Here is a 21,319-nt window from a genome sequence, read left to right on the forward strand (position 1 = left end):
CTGGAGTAAATAGTTTATTGGAATAGGTCCACGGCAGACTTTCCCGCTATTAACATGAGGTGTGAACTTTCCTGGCAATGTTGAGTCCCCGAAGATTCCTGCCTAAAAATGGGCGATGGGTACTCGCCGGCACACGACACCGCACAGTCGCGCCCAGTAATTGAAGGTCAGCTCTCGAATACTCACGCAGGGGGATTGGCCAACGATGATAAAAGCTTGCGATGAGGTGGAAGTCATACGATGAGTTATCGATGGGCGTCGTTTTTTGCGCCTGCTTTTTTTTTTTACTTCTTCTCTTCTCTTTCTTCTCCCCTGTTATCTATAGGGCCTTTTCTACTCTCCCGTGCCCATTCCCCCACCGAGTAGCATATCGGTGTTACGATTCCGGCAAACCTCTCGGCTTTCTTCTCTAATAAAGAGCTTTTTCTCTCTCTCTCTCTCTCTCTCTCTCTCTCTCTGCTCCTTATTTCCTCCGTGGTACGTCAGTTCTGGTTACGACCATATATCTGCCACGAAAGAATTAGTACTGTCTCTATACCCTCGCTCCCATATCCCTGAACAGGGCATCTTAGCCTCCTTGCAAGAATGTAGTCATAAATTCTATTTTTCCGTAATATAGTGAACAAGAATAAGGGGGGTCTGTCCGAAAGAAGGGTTGGTGGCTCGTGCCGGGGGCAACTTCCACCCGGCGAATTTCGTTGTCAAAATTCGCTCCGTAAGGCCCGCGCTTTACTGCCGGAAGAGCGAGTGTCCGTGTCACTGCAGGCGAATCTTTTTCACGGGACGACAAGCCATGCAAGTCACGGTTTCACAACGCCTGCTCGAGCGCACGTGTTTTGTGGCGTCGCCGCCGCAGGCTGTGTATGCGAGGGGAAGCGTGCTATCTGCAATCCGCGCTCGCCACACGTACACACTCGCCGTGGAGGCGTCACCCCGATATCGAGTGACAATCCGCGTCGAGCGCGGGCAACGCCGCCGCTGCTTGCTCTCCTTGCCGGTTTCTCTCCTTGCGCGGTCCTGTGCGCTCGTTTAAACGCGCCTCCCTCAAGCAGGACCACGGAGCTGGACACGCTATTTATTAAGGAGAAGTCCCTTGCAACATTCTCTAAATGGAAAGACACTTTGCCTTGTTCTGCGAATAGTTTAGCGAGCATTCGTGGGCGTGGTTGTGACAGACTCAGCTGGATGTATGCACATCTACCGACCAGGAAGGTACGTCCTCCACAAATATTTACATTTATTCTGGATGTCTAAGGATTGCCAGCCAATGACAATGACAATGCAGGTGTTATCTTCCCGTGACCTATGGTGACCCGCGGTTAGCTTCTTAACGTGCCGAACAGCAATAAAGGGCTCAAACCGCAACTGTAGCTCGATGGCTAGTTTCAATTTTGTACATGCGCTAAATATCGCGCTTTTATTTACTCACAATAGAACTATTCAGAGCACTTTTCTTGTCGCCTTATAGAACTCGCGCTTTTTCAGCGCTTGTCTAGAAATCGGAGGCCCTTTAATTTATTTAGTTTTCTTCCTGACTATACTTTCATATTATAAAAAATTCTTCTCTGTATTTTTTTCTAAATTTTGGCATTTAAAATAATAGGTCCCATCATGATTAGGTACAAAGCTTCTTGGCCAATCCCCCGCGTGGGGAGGCAACCAGCCTCCGATGTCTTAGTGTGAGTATGCCGACCGCAGTTATTGCTGTATGTCGAGTAATAATTCGAGTTATTTACTCTGTTTTGTTTTGTTGCTCATTTATGTTTGAATTGCGAGACAAAAAACAAGTGCTAACTCTAGATGCGCAATAGAAGGCTTTTTATGTTTTAATCACCGACTTTTATATTTCAATCACCGACATATTGAAAATCAAGCTCTTCGTATCATTACTAACAGCTCATTCTGTGCTAACGCCTGTGTTTTGCTTCAACACAATAATGCCTTACCAGTTAAAAATTTATTCCATTGCAACAAAGGCACGTTTTGGTTACAACTACGTGTTAATAATTTATCGTACAAATTTATTGACAGACAATTATTACAAAATAACAGCTCCACCAGATTTTCAGCAAACAAAAATTACTTATTACCCATAGTCCGTACTAACTATGGTCAGATGACATTCGCTTTTTCAGCTATCTCATTCTGGAATAGTCTTTCGGTAGTACTAAAATCTTCATCATCATTCTTTTCCTTCAAACACATGCTAAAACCGTTTTTGTCAAATCGATGAATGTATTGTTTTTATTATATGTATTGCTATGTTACTGCTCCTTTCATTGCCTACGTTTCCTGAGTTCAGCTAGATTGTATGTCTAGTGTAAGTGTCTAGTTTAGGTATTTTTTTGCTGCCAACCTTTTTACCTTGTTTGAATTAGTATTGTGCTAGTAATGTGCAACACGTATTTTTTTCTCTCAATTTTGTTTAACCGAGTTCATTGCTTTTTCTTATTTTACTCTAGCGTTGCCTAAGCTGCGTTCATTCTTTTTAGTTACTGATTGCTTGGTTTTGCTGCTTTCTGGGTATGCTATATTTTGCAATAATTAATCAAGGGTCCCGTTGCAGTCTGTTGACTATGGGTCCCTTGTCTGTACACTAACTTGAATGTATTTTACACCGTTGAACATAATAAAGAATTCAAATTGAAATTCAAATCCAAACCGGGTGGTGTGGGTAGCGTCCTTTGGCACAAGGTCGGATACTTCTGGCCGCGTATCGGCTGTAGACGGACTTCCCTCTTCCACGGGGAGGCGGAAGAAAGGGCGCCGGACGTGACAGCGAGTATAGGAAGTGTTGTTGGTTTTGCGCCGTCCGATGTGTCAGCTGGCACGGAAACGTGTGACATACACGTGCGTTCTTTGTGTTTGTGATATTACCAAAGTTATCTTTTATCGCTGAATGCGCACCCACCAAGGAAAGCGCTCTTAATTGCAACACGAACCAGCGGTCTGGAACTTCAGAAAGCAAATCCTAGAAAAACAGACGTAATTGGCATTTGAAGGGACCATGTTTTTGTAGCTCATTCAACTCCATGCCAGCTCCGAAAGACGTTTTTCTGAGCCGAAAAAATACAGGATATACATTTTTAGGAAGTATAGAGAAAATAGTGAACAAATGTAGCGCAGCAGAAACACAAGGGACGAAAGAATAAACACGGGCGAGCGCTCGTGCGTGTGTATTATTTCGTCCCTTGTGTTTCTCCTGCGCTACATTTGTTCACTATGAATTACCAACTAGCCCGGTCTACAGCTTTACTTAGGTATAGAGAAAACTTTCAAATTTCGAGTTACTAGACGCAAACAGTGACTCAATAGAGGAATTATCAGCGTGTTCACAGCACGTCAGCTTGCTTCAAGTGGCATGATAAAACGCATCTAGAGGCGCCACCACAATCGCCCAGTCAAGTTTCCTGGCGGCGGTTCCGGTCGGCGGCTGCCGATAGCACAAACAAAATCCCGGGGAGGTCTTGTAGAACCGGCGAGAAAGTGGCCGGTTGGTCACCAGGGCTTGATCAGTTTTCCTCACTGTCACTATTATTAGTTTGAAGAATGCGTTAAAATTGGTATCACTGCTAGTGCCACAAAGCAGTCCTTTTCAATGAGTCAAACTCGCACTTTGTCTTTATGGCCCCTTTAAAGCTTGAAATGGGAAAAATACTGCAGCTCTAAACATGTAAACAGCTCCATAAACACGAGACAGAAAGAAGAAAGCACACGGTCCAGCGCTCTCTCTCTGTGTTGTCTCCTACGTTTGCCTCGTCTTAACGGCGCTGTTTAAATATGTTTCATGTTCTCTATTACCCAACTCGCCTGTATTAATGCATTGGCTTTTAGCACAATTTGTAGGGGCGTCGTATACTAGAGAGAGAGAGAGAGAGAAGGCTCTTTAATGTAAACTGGTGAGGTCAGCCCTGCTAGGGACAAGGCTTGCTACACCAGATGGCGGGTGACTACGTTGATGAGTGATGAATATTAGACATAAGGGTTACAGCAGGAAGAAGACAAACAAGAAGCGTTGAAAAAAAAAAAAGGAAAGTAAAAACAAGAGAAATCTGCCAGCAGAGTCCGGACATAAAAATACAATTGAAAAGAGAATCGTTAATGTAAACACTGAAACAAAACGAAAAGTAAACGACGAGAAGAAAAAAAAAAGAGTAACACCAACCCAAGAAAAATAAATAGATGAACGCCAGTGACACCAACACAAGCAAAGTAAAAAGATGAACGCCACAGTGCGAAAGAGTACATATCACGACACACTTGCTCTGTCTGCTATCTAGAGAAATTTGTCTAGTTCAGTGTCTCGTAGGAACTGGAGTAGAACTTTTGTACCTAAGGTACTGTCAGCAGTATTGGCCCAGGGCCCAAGAAAATGACAAAGTTCCAGACTGCCTCCATGGCGTACACGAGAGAGGGAGGTCGCTGCAGTTTTCCGCGCAGCGGCGAATCGAGGGCAGACACACAGCAAGTGATCGACAGTCTCACGCACAGCGCAAGTCCGGCACAGAGGGGAGTCGTCCCAACCTATCTTGAACTTAAAACTCCGAGTAAATGCTACATTCAGGCGTAGTCGGTGCAACAATTAATGTTGTTCTTGCACTAAGGGACTTACAAGAGAAAAAATAAATTTGGTGAGGAATATGCGTAAATGAAACTGGAAATCTTAATGCGGGCCAAAAGAAAGCTTGTCCGACCACACCCCGTTTAAGTTCGCTATTAGCAGCGGCCCAGGGGCGCTCTTACCAAGACAGACCTAATATGATTCAGAACATGGTGTAATTCCTTAATTGAGACTGTTAAATACATCAACGCTCAGCAGTTTTCGTGTTTTAAAGATATTCAAATGCTACGCAACTGCTTACGTATGCGGTTATGCGTCCGAAAAACGAAACTTCGACTTCACGCATATCTTTTGGCTTTATCTCGTCGAAACGTATATACGGATACGCCGCCGTTGAATCACGCAGCACTTCCTTTCCAGGTGCAATACAGCTTCTCTACCTCGCAAGCGCCAGTAAAGGTTATCGACACACTTAGCGCACTTCTAAATCGGGGGCTTGTAACCTTTGCCCGTCGGCGACCTGATGCGCCTCGGCTTGAGCTAAAAATCAGACAGCAATGACACAAGGCGACGCATAAGTACTTATCGACTATAAGCAGCAGTACAGGAAGAAGGTATTCATGTATGGAAAGGTATGGAAAGGTAAGCTATGCGTACAGGACACACTTTTCACAAAGGCATGGGAAGAGGGATATATATATCTGTTTAAAAGACCGCTGGTTATTTATGTAATGGAAGGCAATTGAAACAAGCGCATAGCAAGGCTACATGAGAGCAGACAGTAAAAACGGCAGATGCGAGTATAATGGATACCTGAAGCATTCCCTGTTGTGTCCTCGTTCGCGACATACCAACTTCGTAGCCAAATTTCAGTTACAGTAAGCGACTCTATATTTAAAGGAGGTAGAGGCAGCGGCAAACGACATATACCCTAACAAGACCATGAACATACCATTAAAATTTGGCACAGAAAAGAAAAATAAATTTCTGATAATGCCATCCCTTTTGTTCTGCCGGGTGGTGAGCTCAAAATAAACGCACTCACTTCATGGTAGACGCTTTCATTCCATTGTCGGCTGCTTTCCCGTGGGGATGAAAAGCATGGACTGCGCATGCGCGATGAGATCACTCACGTGGTTCCGTGAACCATCGCTAAAGCGTCTTTGTGGGCCTGCAGGCGTTTTGGGAAAAAAAGAAAACTTAATCTTTATATTTAAACCTCTCTTTGCAGAACATGTGATATTTCGCCACAAGCAACGAAAATAGGAAGTCAGGAACCAGAACGGCTCGGTCCGCCGCTCATTCGAGCTCGGGAGGAGGCAGGCAGGTATACGCGAGGATGATGTCCCACCTACTGGGAAGAAACCTGAAGTCTCACCGACGCACGCACAGCACACCACCGGGAACCATAGCGGCTCCTGTGGTGAACGTTAAGGCGAATCTCAACACCACACTCCCGGCGTCGATGTCCAAAACGGGCCTCGCCGACGTTCCGGAACATGAAGAAATGCGCAGTAACGGAGGAAGGCACGGATCGCTGGGATTCAACGTTGCGACGCCCACAACCACCCCGCCGGTTCCCCAGTCGATCCAGGAGGCGAAGGTGGCCCTGACCAAATACTCGGCGCTGCCTTCCGCCGGAAGCAGTTTGCCCAAGAACCGCGACTGGCTGCGGTGAGTGAACTCTATTAAGTCTCTTCAAAACCCCGAAAGAAATTCAAAGATGCCACTTATGAAAGTCTGCATCGCCGGTGCTTCCCATAAAGCCCCATTAGGTTCTTGCTCAGACTTTTTTTAGGTTTATTAGGTAAGTTTTGAGTGGCGAATTTGGGCTCGAGCTCCCCACAATCTGTGAAATGAGCTTTTCAGCTTCTTTCTCAGTCTGTAAGGAAATTTCGGAGCGTGAGAAAATTTTGATGATGATTGCTGATTGTAGGGTTTAACGCGCCGACGCAGCGTAGGCGATGAGGCGCGCCGTAGTGGAGGGCTCCGGATTAATTTTGACCACCTGGGGATCTTTAACGTGCGCCGAAATCTCGTACACACGGGCGTTTTTGCTTTTCGCCTCCATCAGAAAAGCGGCCGCCGCGGCCGGGAATCGAACCCGCGACCTCGTGCTCAGCAGCGCAACGCCTTAGCCACTGAGCCACCGCGGCGGGTGTGAGAAAATTTTCGGCATTGCTTCGTATCACGGGGGTACCTATATCGAGGTAATCTCATTTAAACGGCACGTTGGGTCAAGAAGAGGGGTACGCAATTCAATGCGATATAGTACATCGTTCCTCAAAAATACTTGAAATATGGATAATAAAAATATAAAAAAATATTTGTACTGCAGTACTGCTGTACAAACAGGATCAAACAGTACATACAAGTCGTGCTGAAAAAAATTCAGGAAAGCTTGCACTCACGCGCAAGACTTCAATGACGAAGCTTTTGTAGGTAAGCATTGCCTGACATAAAGTTTCAGTATCATTGTATATTTGCATAGTTGCGGTGCTAGTAATCGTCGTCATAAGCATCGATGGGGTCGTCGTCGTCTTCGCGGCGATTGATGGATGCAAAGTCATCCTCAGCATTGTAGACTTGCAGCAGTTCAACTGGCAAAGCTTGCACTAAGGCGCGTGGGGCTCGAACCATAGCGAAGCTGCAGGACTTATTTCTACGTGAGCCCTGAAGAGCACATCACCACGCATATGTAAAAGTATGAAATTGTTTATTTACATGTTCCGTCGTCGCTCTGCACTGGGCTAGTAGTAGTCATGGTCAAATGCATTAATAGCGTCGTGTTCCTTATGTCAAGCGTTATATGCGGGGCAGCGCTTGACGACAGCGCTGTTTTTTTCTTTTTCTTGCTAAATCCACTGTGGTAGCTGGGGACTCGGTGGTCGTGTGAACGAGTGCTCTCCATGTTCTCGCCCCTCGTGGTTTTTGCCAGTTTTTTTTTTGTTTGTTTTTTCTTTGCTAAAGCCAGTGTGCGTGCCGGGAACGCTCGGCGGTCGCCGCGACGCACGCGCTCACGAGCGCCGGAATTTTCTTGGTATTTTTTTCCTGAAACGGTGAACTTACGGCCTGTACATCAGCTCCGCTGTTAAAATACTACTGAGTAAGATGCTACACAGTCTTCAAAGACAAGAAAGCTAATTGGCAGTGCAGAAATTAGGAATGCCCAAGGGCAAAACTACATTCGCAGTATATACAAGCAAAATACAAGAGCAGTCTGTAGGGGCTCTCGTTAAATATGGTCAGGTCATTGACACCAGGTTGAGGGGCCGTTAGAACTTCAAGGAACATAAAGGGTTAGAACAAGTTTGCTTTCCAGGTAGATTTCAGTGCTGAGAATGCAGTTGTGGCACTCGCTGTCTAAGCAGGTGGTTAACAACCCGGAATAGGGTACAACAGTTAAGATAGAGGGGAATAAATCTTGCAATAGAGCATGCCATCAGAGTCGGAAGAGGGGACTGAAGGAAGAGGATTATTGGTCAAGGAGGATATTCAAAGAGATGTATGGTCAACAGGTTTCACCTCCTTATACACATTGCTAGAAAAAAGAAAATTATTAGGAAAAAGAGCTACAGAAGTTGGGGAGGAACGGTTTGACACGGGCATTTCAGATTGTTAATAGGAAGCGGGAGTCTTTTTACAAAGTTCTTCGGTTTATTATGCTCCACTATCTGAGAAAGTCCCAAGAACTACGCCGTTACTTTATTCACAATCTGTCATGAAAAAAGACGCATACCCCGAAAGTCACTTCGACAAACTGTACCTCTGAGGTTTTAGCCTTTTTTATTACTCACAGCCTTTGGCAATTAACTGATTTCGTCGAAACAGAGACAAAGGATCCGCCTGTATATAATAAAGCAATAAACCTTTTTGTTGTGCAAGCCACCGGCCATAACACAGAATGTGTTCGGCGTAGACAAGTGGATAACTCTGGGTGCACTTGTAATACCACTCCATGCGCTGATAAGATACCTAGAATCCTAGTCTACATGGCGGGGATAGCCTGCTCAAGAGCCTTGCTGTCGTTTATCAATGTGCGCTAGCAGTCGTAACACGCTGTAAACGTTCCCTTTTACTACCATGCTGAAAAATATCACTGTTTAGACCTCTTTCTGAGGACCTAGTTACCAACGATGGTAATTATGCCTGCGCAGTTTAGTGTATATTAGAGCTTTACGCACTGCAAGATAAATAGTGTAACGCTACGTTTTCGAGCTAGAATGTGTTAGCTTGTGGGTGTCGCAGCAGAAAATAGGGGCATGTACCTTAAACAATTCTGTAAAACGTCGGCCTCGCGAAGTAGCCGCCGATCAGTATACCCCCAGTACGGCTACCATCATAATGGGAAAACATTGGGCGACCATAGGTGGCTTGTTAGATTTATTCGATCATTTATTGCTGTATCATGGCCCAGATCGCAACAGGACGTACATGGGAGAACGACTGGACAATAGTTTATGCCTTGGGCTCCTATTACTGTGTTCTTCGAGCCTTTCTTTGCTGTTTTTATGAATAATAACCTATTTGCTGTCCTTTAAGTGACGGGATATGTCATTAAAACCCGTTCTGCCCACTCGCATGCGAACGCATTCTAATATCATATGCAGAAGGGACAAATTAAATCATCGATGCCGTCATTATTGATTTCCTGACTGTTGGCTTCCCCCTCTGTATCAATCGCTCTATCTTTATCTCTCAGTCTCTTTCTCTCGTTTTCTCTCCACATACACGGGGAGCGAGAGAGAATTGTTAGAGTTTGTTATTGTTCTTGCCGTGCCTCCGTTGAGACATGGAAAGAACAATAACAAAGATGTTTACTTACGTATCAAAGTAAGGTTTAAATCACATTGCTGCTGTTGATGCGAATGTTACCTTATTAATGTTATGTAAAACTTGTCCTGATGAGGGTAAGTCCCTTTGCCGATACGCAAGTAAACATAGTTGTTATTGGTCTTGCCGTGTCTCCGACTATTTCTCACAATATTGCTACGCGCTCTTGTGACTTGCATTTATATATTCAAAGCTAGAAATCAGTGATACGCCAGCTCTCTTTTCCGTCTGCTCTGCACGAAACGTAATTCTTGCGGAAGTCTCAATAGCCAAAAAAAAAAAAAATGCGATTTGTTCATGCGTTCTCTTCCCTGGCCACTCTCACCCATGTCTTCATTTGGTTTTAAGGCCTTACGTATGCCAAAAGCGAGTTGAGGTGATGCACCCGCTTCGCAACGTGCGCGACGCGCACCGTCCTCCAAAGGAGTACCGCTCTGAATGAGTGCCAAAGAGAATAGGCGATCTCCACGATCATCGGATGACCGGGAAGTCTAAAGCGCCGCCGGGAGGAAAAATATAAAGACATGTGTGCCCAGTCGGCGCGATTCCGTCAAGGTTGCTGCCTGTCAAGGGCGCTCGAGGGTGTAGTCAGCTTGCGGCAGCGTCGGAAAGGAGAGCCAACAAGGGGAAAAAAATATCGCACGCTTTGCGTTGCGTGCGCTACGCACCGCTACTGTTGCGAAGCGAAGCGAGAGTAGTTTGCATGTCGGGGCTTAGAATTAGCGCTGACCTTTTCAGCCCAGAAATGCAGCGGAGACCAACCTGTCCGCGGTGAGCTCGCCATTTTACTTCTCCCAAGCCTTATATGACGTTTCTCTGGGTGCATATCGGCTGCTTCTGAAGCCCACATTTGTCTTTTTTTGTGATGTATGATTTCTGAAGTCGCGCAAGATCGTGAAGGCATTGTTATCGAAAGCGAAAACATTTTTAGGTTCGCATGATTGTAACCGAATGTGAAAAGTTTCGATTGAATTATAGCTCTGCAGGACCAGTACTAACTTTCTTTTCACCGCAGCACCATGGAACTTTGTAACGCTAGCGTTGTTATGTTTAGTTGCTTAAGTCCAGACAAAATTTATCTTGTCCCCAGGCTTCAGCAGACCATTCGGGAGCTCTTCAAAGACAAGTACGTGCCCTTGAAAGAAGGTGAAATGGCTCTGCTCCACGAAAAGATAAGGTATGACGGATGTATATCTGGGCTTGATTTTATTTTATTGACTTATTTACTTATTGCTGATCAAGCTGTAATCCGACTAAACGCTATAGGACGGTTTTATGAGGCCCAACGAGGCGTATAAAAATGAGTTCGGCGCTACTGTGGCCGCAAGAAATTTACGAACTGTTCTCTCTCAGAAAGCATCGCTGTGGGTACTGAAAATCCTTTCAGCGTTGTTCTGACATAAAAAGCGACCCTTTTTGGCCGTTTAAGGTGTAGATTCTGCTTAACGGCAAGACAAATTTGAGGATTTTTGTATTGTGTAAGCAGATAAAGCCTGTTCCAACGCTTTCCATGTAAGCTAATCCAGGTAGTTCAATAAATGTTTGTTCTTTCCTTCGTTTTTTCCCTCTAGGACCCTAAGCAACTCGAAGGCTGGACCGTTTTTATTTGACTCGTTTAAGGTGAGCAAAAATTTTGCTTTGCACCTTGAAACGTGCGTGGAGAAATTTTCTACCCTCCCCATCTGTGCGTATTAAAAATTTACGCATTCCTAATGCATGCAGTGGGAATGAGGGGCCCGTTGAATAAAGACAGAAAGAAAAGCCAGCAATCAATAACACCAAGCAAGGCACAGGGAAAATGGTTCATCAGTTTTTCGTGCTAAAGTACGTTGAAAGCGAAGAAAGTGAAGGAAACATGCCATTTCCTTCCTTGGCATTTTGACTGCAAGATTCGATCTCTCTCTCTCTCTCTCTCTCTCTCTCTCTCTCTCTCTCTCTCTCTCTCTCTCTCTCTCTCTCTCCATGAAAGGGATAACATTTTTCGAAAGAAAGAAACAAAGTTCACTTTCTTTCTTTCTTTCCAAAAACTCTATCCCATTGCTTTCCTTGACTTTCTTAAGTGCCTACCCCCTTATTACTGTCTTAATTTACGATCCCCTCATTTGTAATTCTGATTGATTGATTGTAGGGTTTAACGCGCCGACGCAATGCAGGCGATGAGGCGCGCCGTAGTGGAGGTCTCCGGATTAATTTTGACCACCTGGGGATCTTTAACGTGCGCCGAAATCTCGAACACACGGGCGTTTTTGCTTTTCGCCTCCATCAGAAAAGCGGCCGCCGCGGCCAGGAATCGAACCCGTGACCTCGTGCTCAGCAACGCAACGCCTTAGCCACTGAGCCACCGCGGCGGGTATTTGTAATTCTGGTTCGCTAATATATATATATATATATATATATATATATATATATATATATATATATATATATATATATATACAGTCGAACACGGATATATCGAACACGGGTATATCGAATTATTGTCTATATCGAACTCAAGAATTATCCCCTTGAAAATTCAGTGTAAAAGTATAGGAATTCGTACGTTTATATCGAACGGTATTTTTCCCCGACATTTTGTATATCGAACGCCGCGCGAGCTGAAAGGTGCTCTTCGGCGGTCGCTGCACCCCCGATTTCCGCGGTCGCTTAGTGCCTTCGCCGAAACCCGACAGGGACAGAAGTCGGGGCCTCGGAGAGTTACGCTTGCCTTCTCATGGATAACTGCTCGGCCAACCAAACCACCTGCGAGCTCGACAACATCGAGCTCAAGTTTCTGCCTCCGAACACAACAGCCAGGCTGCAGCCGCTCGACCGCTCGGCTAAGTAGTTCAAGCTTGGGTACAGGAGGCGACTCCTCGATAGGCTTTTGACGAACTTCCGCGTGGGTACCGAGCTTAAAGTTGACCAGCAGGGGGCCATACACATGATGACGGGTGCCTGGAACAGTGTAAAGCAGAGCGTGGCCAACTGCTTCCGGAGGGCAGGCTTCGTGACGGCTGAATTTTCGGAAGCTTGCGAAGACGGCGACAACGACGAAGAGGGCATTGACGACACGTTTCGCGAGCTGTCGTCCCTTTTCCAGGCTGCTGTTCCAGCCGGAGTGTCTGCCGGCAACTTCGTGAACGTTGACAGCATTTTCTTAGGCTGTATCAAGCGCGGGTGACAAGGATATCGTAGCTGCGGTTGCAGGAACTCAGGCTGATAGCTCGGGTGGCGAAGATCGGACAAGGATGCGGCTACACGATCGTACCCCACCGGTGAACTGGCGGCTGCGTTCAGCTTCATTCGACGTAGTTGTGGCGACATGGAAGTAACTGGGCTGTCGCACCTGGATATCCTTGAGAAGATCGAGACCAGCATCTTTAATTCCATATACAGGACGAAGAAGCAGCTCCACGATCAGCAATTTCTTTTCACGCAAATAAAGCATCCTCTTGCGTCGTTAGTGCTGAATTAGTTGTCATTCATGAATGCGCCGATCGGTAAGCGGTCGTCCGCCACAGGTGAGGTCTCCTAGCCCATATTTTTTATATCGAATTTTTCATATATCGAACTATTTCGCGATCCCCTTGGAGTTCGATATATCCGTGTTCGACTGTATATATATATATATATATATATATATATATATATATATATATATATATATATATATATATATACATATATGTATATGTACATATACATATATATATACATATATATATATATATATATATATATATATATATATATATATATATATATATATATATATATATATACATATATGTATATGTACATATACATATATATATACATATATATATATATATATATATATATATATATATATATATATATATATATATATATATATATATATATATATATATGTCAATATGAAAAGAAATGAGATAAAGGCAGGTGCTTATTTCTATATATTGCTTATTGTTTTTCCACACAGCGAGAAGTGGAAGTTTGCTTTGCAGGCCTTCTGCAAAAACTGCAATCCGTACCAAGTAAGAAATATCATGTGCGATACATTCAAGCTGCTAGCCCATGAGTAAAATAACTCCAAAGCATTAGAACGATTACGAATTGAGTAGGCTATGTCGACAATTTTTCTTTTTCCATTGAATTTCTCAAATTTCATTCATCAGATGATCACAAAAAGTGCATGACCTCTGTACCGTTGTACTTTGTATATAGAACTATTTGTTACTATATCGAGTAGGTAATTTGCAGTTGATTTTGTTATGGAGAGAAGAAATATACTAGCTGTTGTTCTCCTTGTGATAAGAAATTATGTGGATGTGAACATATGTGAATGTGTTAAACATATGTGAATGAAAAGAGATAGGAACAAGCTAAAGCTTCTTTCGGGGCCTAGATGCTTCGTAGTTTCCTTTTTTTAATTCGGTGCCTACGCCGGATTTTGTTTCCGTAGCTCGTGACGTTTGCTCTATCAGAAAAGACAACGAGAGGCTATAACAAAAATAAAAGTCTCAGAAATATCATCACATTTGCTGATACAGCGTTTCAAAAATTTTTTGCACATTTTCTGCTACTTTATCAGAAGCATTGGTACACTTCTGTACACTTTCGGAAAGTACTGCCTGTGAATGCTTGCCAATACTTGTGGATGTTTTACGAAGCAGTTGTTTCGCGAAATTATTCGCCCCCATTAAGCTCAGTCAAGTTTTTATTTTAAAGCGAAGCTTTCTATTCCTCACTGAGGGCGTTCGATGTCGCGCCAAAACGCTCTACAGAAACGCCAACTACACTCAATGGGCTTCACAAAGCGATGAAGATGATAAGCGAAGACGAATCAAGCACCTCGAGTAAAAAAACGCTTCCCGTGGTTGAAATCGAACCTGAGTGTCCCTCGCGTAATAAAGCGGACTTCTATCATCCGATTTCGCCTTTGTGACACGGTCGAAGGAGTGTGGATTTTGGACTTTGACTTTGGCTCAGGTTGGATTGGAAGAAAGCTTCTCGTTTTACGCGCCTGTCTCTTAAGAAAGGGGCTTGATTTTCTTATTGCTTTGTTTTTCCACGAGATGTATGTAGATCACCAGAACGTGTCCGCGTGCAGCTGAACTCGGGTTCTTATCCGTTTCACCTAGTTTCCTTCACGTGTCGCAGGGGAGAAGCTCCTGGAGGTGCTCTCTTCAGAGTGGGAGAACCTCTTTCGACATGTCCTGCCCACCCTTGATATGATACTGTACGTCGTCAAGGCATGCACCTTCCAAGTACACTCTTTGGGAGCGCACCGCCGACACGATAACAGGCCAGTAAATGTGGCGGGCGGCAAACGGAAAAGCGGGGCGGAGATACGAGTGAAGGGCTCGTTAGATGTCTCTGAAACGACGGGGCTACGCGAAAGGGATGTGGATGACCGTTATTTATCAAGATTAATTTAAGCTTCGCAAGGAATGGCGATGAACAAAATTTTCAAGCTTTTGAATACACCTATTTTCATCGCACGTTATACCTTAAAACCACTTTTTTTAAGCGTGCTAAAGTGTAGATTATCGCTATAATGCCACCTGCAAGTGAACCCTGCGATATAATTCCACCCACAAAGCAGTGATTGAGGCACAACTGGCTCGATATAGCGTTTTTACACTCGTACTGTCATGTTGAGTGGAGTAGTGTAACAAGCTGAATTGTTGCTGCCTATTTGTGTCAACATGGCTAACCCTTTATGTGCTCGCAACTTTTCGTTTAAAGAAAAAATGAGTCAGTAGCCATTCGTCGGGCTGACTCAACGCGGCATGTCTTATGGCATTAACAATTTCAAAGCGTGCCGCCTGTCGTGCCATTGATTCAAATATTTTGTAGCCGCTTCAAAAATTCAACACAAAACCCAAAACTTTCTATGGGAGTATTGCGCGGTTAAAATGCATATCTGATAGGCTCTGAATTAGATATCAGAAAAATATTGTTGAACAAAGTGGTGAACAAAGCTTACCGTATTTTGCATTTTTCGTGTTTGACTGAAAATCTGTACTTTCTTTTTGTTGTGGAATGCAACAGCCTGTGTGAATAAGTGCTACTGAAATTTTCCGTACAGTAAATGTACCATGTCTGTCGCACAGGGAAAAGGATCAACGAGCGTGCGACAAGCATTCCTGGTAGCATTCAGGGACGTGGTCGTGACGAAATTGGATCTCGAAGGTAGGCTGCTGGGTCTCCCAAAACTTCCTTGCCTTTTTGAATGCCGATTTCCTGTGTTTCTTTTTTTTCGCTCACAAATAGGCAAAGGGGTAGCCCCGACCACCTATAACAAAGCAGTTTTGCCTGCCTACTATGAAGCGGCGGAGGCATGTCGAATACCAATATGGCCCTGTCGCGTTAACGAAAAAGGCAACAAAGTGCTCGCACATCACAAAACTCTATCAATCACGCAAGTATTGTATTTTTTGTAGCACTGAATTCTAGTATTAAATGACCTCAGGCACGCCGCATTGGTTCCAGTCAAAAACTCTGCGTTTGGATTTCCAAGTAGGGATTTTCAGTATCAAAACAATCTCACTGCATCGAAATGTTTATCTTCCATTCTGGGCAACATTTTACTTTCTTGTGAATGTTACACTGGTTAAACATATGTGGTGCATAAATACCCACCATAGAGTTTCCACAATATGTACAATATTAACCGGCGCATTTGCTTTCAATTAGCCAATAATTGAGATCCTTGACCAAGAATGCTTTCTGTAGACCCTCGGTATTTTCCAATTTCGTGTTATTTTGCAGTGTTTCTGTGGTGCAATATTGCTGTAAAACCTGTAACATGCTTACCAAGGGAGTGAAACCGAGAGAGAGAAAGAGAGAGAGAGAGAGAGAGAGAGAGAGAGAGAGAGAGAGAGAGAGAGAGAGAGAGAGAGAGAGAGAGGGAGGGAAAAGAGAACTGAAAACTAAAACCTTTTATTTTATCAGGAGAGCTCTTAGTCAAATGGGAAATGGGGTGTAAAGGGCAGGGGGTGTTCGGCGCCATGGACATCTTGGGGTCAGTTGGAAACTTGGAGATGAGCCTGGGGTGCCTCTTGGCGCTGAGTCTTGTGAACCCGGGTCGAGAGGAGTGGAGCAAACTCGCGGCTCTATGCAGCTCGTGCAAAACGGCTTTAAATACAGTTGTGCGCAATGAGATGCTGCGTAAAGGAGAGGGGGGGGGGTAGGTTTATTGCATGAGGGTTGATGTATGATTGCGGAGCACTGGCAAGAGGGGGAAGGTTCTATAACGGAGAATTTCGTACAGCGCTGAAAATCGACGGGTGTGATGGATGAGCAGCTGGAACATCGACGAGGCAGTGTTTGCCCTGAATGTTTGCAGGCTACCAGTAATCGTCCTTGGAAAATGTAAGGGCCTATACTCGGTTACAACTTAAGAACGGCACCACTTCATGTAGTGTATCACTCCGCCAAAGCGCCGGACCCGTGATGTCAGTGCGCGCGTTTTGAAAGGGGTTTGCTATGAATGCGTGATATCGTTTGCCTTGCCTCACGCAGTTTGTTTGTCGTCACTGGAGTCGTTTATAAGATTATTGAGTCCAAAAAATCACGGGAACGGCTCACACCATGTTCAAAATATTCCCAGTAACGCCCTATTTGCGCCGCGCGGAGAAACATCCGGCTACGGTGATAAGGCACCGCGGCAACTTCTGGTGCCGTTCTTAAGTTGTCAGCGAGTATAGTGATAAGTTTGCTGGGAGTTCGTTGCTTGTGCAAGGACTTCATTATATCTTAGATGAGAGACCTGTTCGAATTAGGTTAGCAGAGAAAAATTATCCGTGAGCTTCAGGTTGAGGTAAAATAAAAAATCGGGGAAAAATTTAGGTGAAATTAGGTTGAGGTTGGGATGGCGTCTTCCCGACGAAGACATGAGTTCACCGAAGGTAAAGCTTCACTTGAGTTTGAGGTGAAGTCAAACCTCGCAATGTACTTGCCCACTCTGGTTGAAGAGACGTGACCACTTCACTGACACAGCGTGAATGGGTAGCGTTTTGGGGACACTGTCCCATTTCCCCTCTCCATTGCCACCATCATCATTCAGGACATCGCTATGGGCAATGTAGAGGCAGCAATGATGTGGCCAGAATTGTCATCAAGGACTGCGAATTCACATTCTTGTTCCTCACCTCATGGTCAGCCATGCTCCTCCTGCTGCCATGTGAGTGCTGAGGGGGTCAAGACTGTTGTTGGCGGCGACACAAAGGCCAGGGGCCACATTCTTGCCAGCCTTTATTAAAAGTGCAACCGAAAATGATAAATAGAAACAAGTAGTAGGTCAACCTTTAATCAGAAAGACATTAAGCAGCTCACAGAGATCGAGAAGATTTTGCTGACAAATTCTGAGCGATGAACGCCGCGACGTGTTAGTGTATCGACGCTTAGTTACGTTGAGGATGAGGATCGCACGCGTTTCTCTCCCAAACGAATTGCTCTCCTGCTTCTGCTGACCACAAGACAAGAGCTGAATATTAGTAAAAGGGATGACTAAGTTAGGGCTAGTTGGTTTAAATACTCAGTGGGATGGCAGCCCTACATAGCAAAACAAGGGACAAGAAAAGAGCAGACGTCACCTGTGTGTGTCTTCTGTAGCAGGCCTCCTCCGTTTTGCGGACGTGTAGTCGAGCAACGAGCGAGGCAAATATTGCCTAGCATATTTCAACGGCAATATTTTCTTCACAATAATTCGCTATCGCATTGAGAACATCGAGCATCTGCCGCAAAAACAGATAGGTGTGCGACATAGGTGCATATACTTCACTACTACTTTAAGAAAAATGTCCCTATTGTCAGAAGTTGTTGGATTAAAAAATGCCCCGTCAAACCACATGTCCATAAGCGAGCTGACGTGCCCTGTCATTTCTATGCAGCATATGGCGTATCAGACCACGATGTTTGTTGGAATGCATTGAAATCTGCGAAAACTTGAAAAAACAAAAGTTAACTACAGCCACTTCATCACCGTTTTAAATACCTATCGCATATATGTAAATAATGATACCACTTTAAAAGAGGGGGCAGCCTCAGCGGGGTGCCAACGATTGGACAATGCTTGTCTTCGTCAGTGCTATAGATGAATATATCACCACAAAAAATGTCGATAGTTTGTTGTATGGCGTACTCCTTCTTGGCGTACCCTTTCTTGGTCTGCCTCTGTCACCGTATGTGCGCGGAATGTGTCCGCAACAGCAAACTGCGCTCGCTACGTATCGTTGTGTATGCTTTGACACCTTTTCTTCCACTATACCTCCACTCTCTTCAGCAGCCTGTTTACAATCTGCGAATTTGCTCAGCGGCGTATTTTACGAACAACATTGGTTTCGATGGGAGAAAAAAAGGTTGCCATTTTTGTATCTTTTGCCTCCTCGCTAACTCGGGACACGACACCATCACTTTCTGCACAAAATGTACTCGGCAAAACATGAGAACACACGTCCGTTCGGCAAGAGAGACGGCACTCTCGCGCACATAGTTTGGGAGTGCAGAAAACTCAAGACACCCTTCCACACCCTTCCACCTCCCCTAACCCCAACCCGCTCAGGCGATGGGAGACCTTACTGTGCAGCTCTGACCTCGCCATTCAGCAACAGCAGGTGGCTCGAGGAGAAGAATTATTGGACACATATCGGTCCCGCGAATCGGGATCCAACCCATCTGGTGCCTGCGCGCACCATTCTTTATTTGAAGCTCAGTAAAAGTTGTTGAATCAATCAAAATTCCTTTACAGATCTTTTGAACGCTGAAAGTCGGGATCTTGTGCCTGATTTGATCAAGCACATGCTTTTCATCCTCTATGTAAGTATGGCAACTGGATTCCGAGTCTATTAAAACTGAGTTTTATTTCGCCAGAAGTAGAGAGAATACGCTTTAATGAGACTGGTAACGCCATAACTACATCACCGCTGTAAGGCAGGTCGTACTGGAGGAGACCGCATTAAAGTAGACCTCCAGACGACTTTTAACGCGCTCTGTAGTCTCGCCCATATGTTATTTTTGTGTTTTCTTCATCCTAACAAAAAACAGCCATTGCGGATAGTCGCAGTACGTCCCAACTCCTAACTACTAAGCTGCCCCAGCAGATGAGAAAAAGAGAAAGCGTGTATTTTAAAATGAGTGAGCACTGTTATGGTCACGCGGAGCACAGGGTTGTAGAGTGAGTGAGTGACTGGCTGAGTGTGTGAGAGGGATAGAGGGAGAAACTTGTTTGTGGATCAAAAGTGCGTATACACGGGTAACTTAAACACCCCAAGTTTCACAAAATTTTAATTACGAATATCACGCCACTGGTCGTGTGTTTTCCGCTGAAGAACGTCAACGACAGCTACCCACCGTCAAAGGCCAAGCTGAAGTTGGAAGGCCTTCTGGCTCGGATAGTGGTGCCTTTTCTAGGCTTCCAGGGCATCTACGAAGGTGGACCTGAGCCCACGGTCAAGTCTGCCGAACCGGAAGTTGCTGCCCGACGCAAATCCGCCGGTAAGCCCCTGCTTCCCACTGCAAAGTTCCCGCTGCCATCCCGTCGTAGGAATACTTCCCACCCTTGCCAGAAGTTCCGGTAGCATTTACAAATGTTGCTTATGTGCTAATTTTCATCGGGATGGCGGCACTTGGCTGAGTAGGATGCTGACTCATGCGTCGCTTTGGGGCAATCGTCAAAGTTCAAACTGGCGGATTTAAAAGAGGCGTAAAATGAACACTGTTTTTTGTTGCGTGACCCACCGGAACCGCACGAGGAGCGCAATGACTGCATTTATTGTTATGAGTGCACACCACAGTTAAAGCGAGCTCGAATGTCTTCTTTGTGTCTGACACTACTGAAAAACTGGCTGGTGTGGTAGAGAATCCATGCAAGTTAGGTGAGCTAGTGAGGGTCTAGTTCCCAACAACTTAAGGCTGTCGCGTAGATTAGAATAATCTATTAAATGGGGTGACGCAAGGCCTAGTTGGTGAAGGGAGGATTGGGAGAAATACAGTGTGGTTCACAATGGAAGCCTCGTAGGCGAAACGCCATAGTGAGCTATGTATCTAGAAGTCTAAGTTCATTGCAGAATGCTGTCTGTATGTGGTCAAATATGGGTATGGACGCCGGAGACAACAGCTGCTGAATATGGACGAGTGATTCTGTAACAGAATAAGAGAAGTAAGGCGGGGTAGTTCGTGCATTTTGCGACTTGGCAAAAACAACACTACAATCGTGACGCAGGAACGAAATAAACGTATACTGCGCTGACTGCCAACTGCCCTGTAGTTGAAAACGGGGTCGGCAGACGAACTGGTAGGTCCCGAGTACCCATTTATTCGTCATTTTTTGCTGTCATATTTGCCGCAGTGATACCGAAATGTTCTAGTTTACTTTTATGGTGGCGGAATTTGGCGTAGTCATGCATGCGGTGCAGTATATTTGGCGGTAAAACGAATTAATCTTTCATTGATTTTCCTCCTTGCTTCTTTTTCAGATGGAGTGCCATTACCGAGAAAGCTGTCTCGACCGATGAGTTCCCAACCTCGCCAAATTGAAACGCTGCACGAGCTTTTCCTCACAGCTCTCCGAAAGCAGCCGGATTTCTAGTCATCAAGATGGACGCATCCGTTCTTGTACATACCGTCTAAATCCCAGCCACGCATTTATACATAGCAGAAGAAAAAAGTAAACATCAATATGTTCTTAAGAGACGTTGCTGACTATTGGGTTGGTATGAAAAGTACTGACACAGCATTTTGAACATTGCTTTCTCTTGTATCTATCGTTGCAGAGTCACTCTGGAGTAAAAAAAAATCACACATATTCACGCCGTGAACAATGCCGAGGATGCGAAGCACTGGGACGCAAGTTGTGTATTGTCTGTCTGATGAGCGTCATCGTCCGTGCGTGCTGCTGCACTGTGAGTTTTAAATGATTTTGAGGTGCAGTAAATGCACTGTAAATGGCAAGCA

At 44.9% G+C, this 21,319-nt stretch overlaps 1 protein-coding gene across 3 annotated transcripts; it reads left to right on the forward strand.

Annotated features, from left to right (window-relative positions):
• Positions 1 to 895: 895 nt before the first annotated feature.
• On the forward strand, positions 896 to 21,058 carry LOC144153587 (proline-rich protein 5-like). 3 transcript variants are annotated; one of them, XM_077685226.1, is made up of 10 exons: positions 901 to 1,212; positions 5,793 to 6,235; positions 10,485 to 10,571; positions 10,966 to 11,014; positions 13,341 to 13,395; positions 14,522 to 14,613; positions 15,478 to 15,556; positions 19,116 to 19,183; positions 19,696 to 19,861; positions 20,842 to 21,058. In XM_077685226.1, the coding sequence occupies exons 2-10, from the start codon at positions 5,901 to 5,903 to the stop codon at positions 20,952 to 20,954; spliced, it is 1,044 nt and encodes a 347-aa protein (XP_077541352.1). In that variant the 5' UTR covers positions 901 to 1,212; positions 5,793 to 5,900; the 3' UTR covers positions 20,955 to 21,058. The 3 variants fall into 3 exon arrangements, with proteins under 3 accessions (XP_077541354.1, XP_077541353.1, XP_077541352.1); XM_077685228.1 differs by lacking the exons at positions 19,116 to 19,183; positions 19,696 to 19,861; positions 20,842 to 21,058 and adding an exon at positions 18,930 to 19,109 and having other exon boundaries at positions 896 to 1,212; XM_077685227.1 differs by lacking the exons at positions 19,116 to 19,183; positions 19,696 to 19,861; positions 20,842 to 21,058 and adding an exon at positions 15,638 to 18,923 and having other exon boundaries at positions 896 to 1,212.
• The last annotated feature ends 261 nt before the right edge of the window (positions 21,059 to 21,319 follow it).

This window comes from Haemaphysalis longicornis, unplaced genomic scaffold (genome assembly GCF_048455015.1).
Source record: "Haemaphysalis longicornis isolate Haplotype H1 unplaced genomic scaffold, Haemaphysalis longicornis Haplotype H1 scaffold_9, whole genome shotgun sequence".
In the NCBI taxonomy this organism is placed as follows: Eukaryota; Metazoa; Arthropoda; class Arachnida; order Ixodida; family Ixodidae; genus Haemaphysalis; species Haemaphysalis longicornis.

What these genes read in the sequence shown, in the direction of transcription:
- LOC144153587 (XM_077685226.1), top strand. Translation starts at nt 5,901, where the DNA reads ATGATGTCCCACCTACTGGGAAGAAACCTGAAGTCTCACCGACGCACG. An exon ending in CTGCTCCACGAAAAGATAAG is followed by an intron (nt 10,572 to 10,965) that starts GTATGACGGATG and finishes TTTTCCCTCTAG; the next exon opens with GACCCTAAGCAACTCGAAGG. An exon ending in TTTTATTTGACTCGTTTAAG is followed by an intron (nt 11,015 to 13,340) that starts GTGAGCAAAAAT and finishes TTTTCCACACAG; the next exon opens with CGAGAAGTGGAAGTTTGCTT.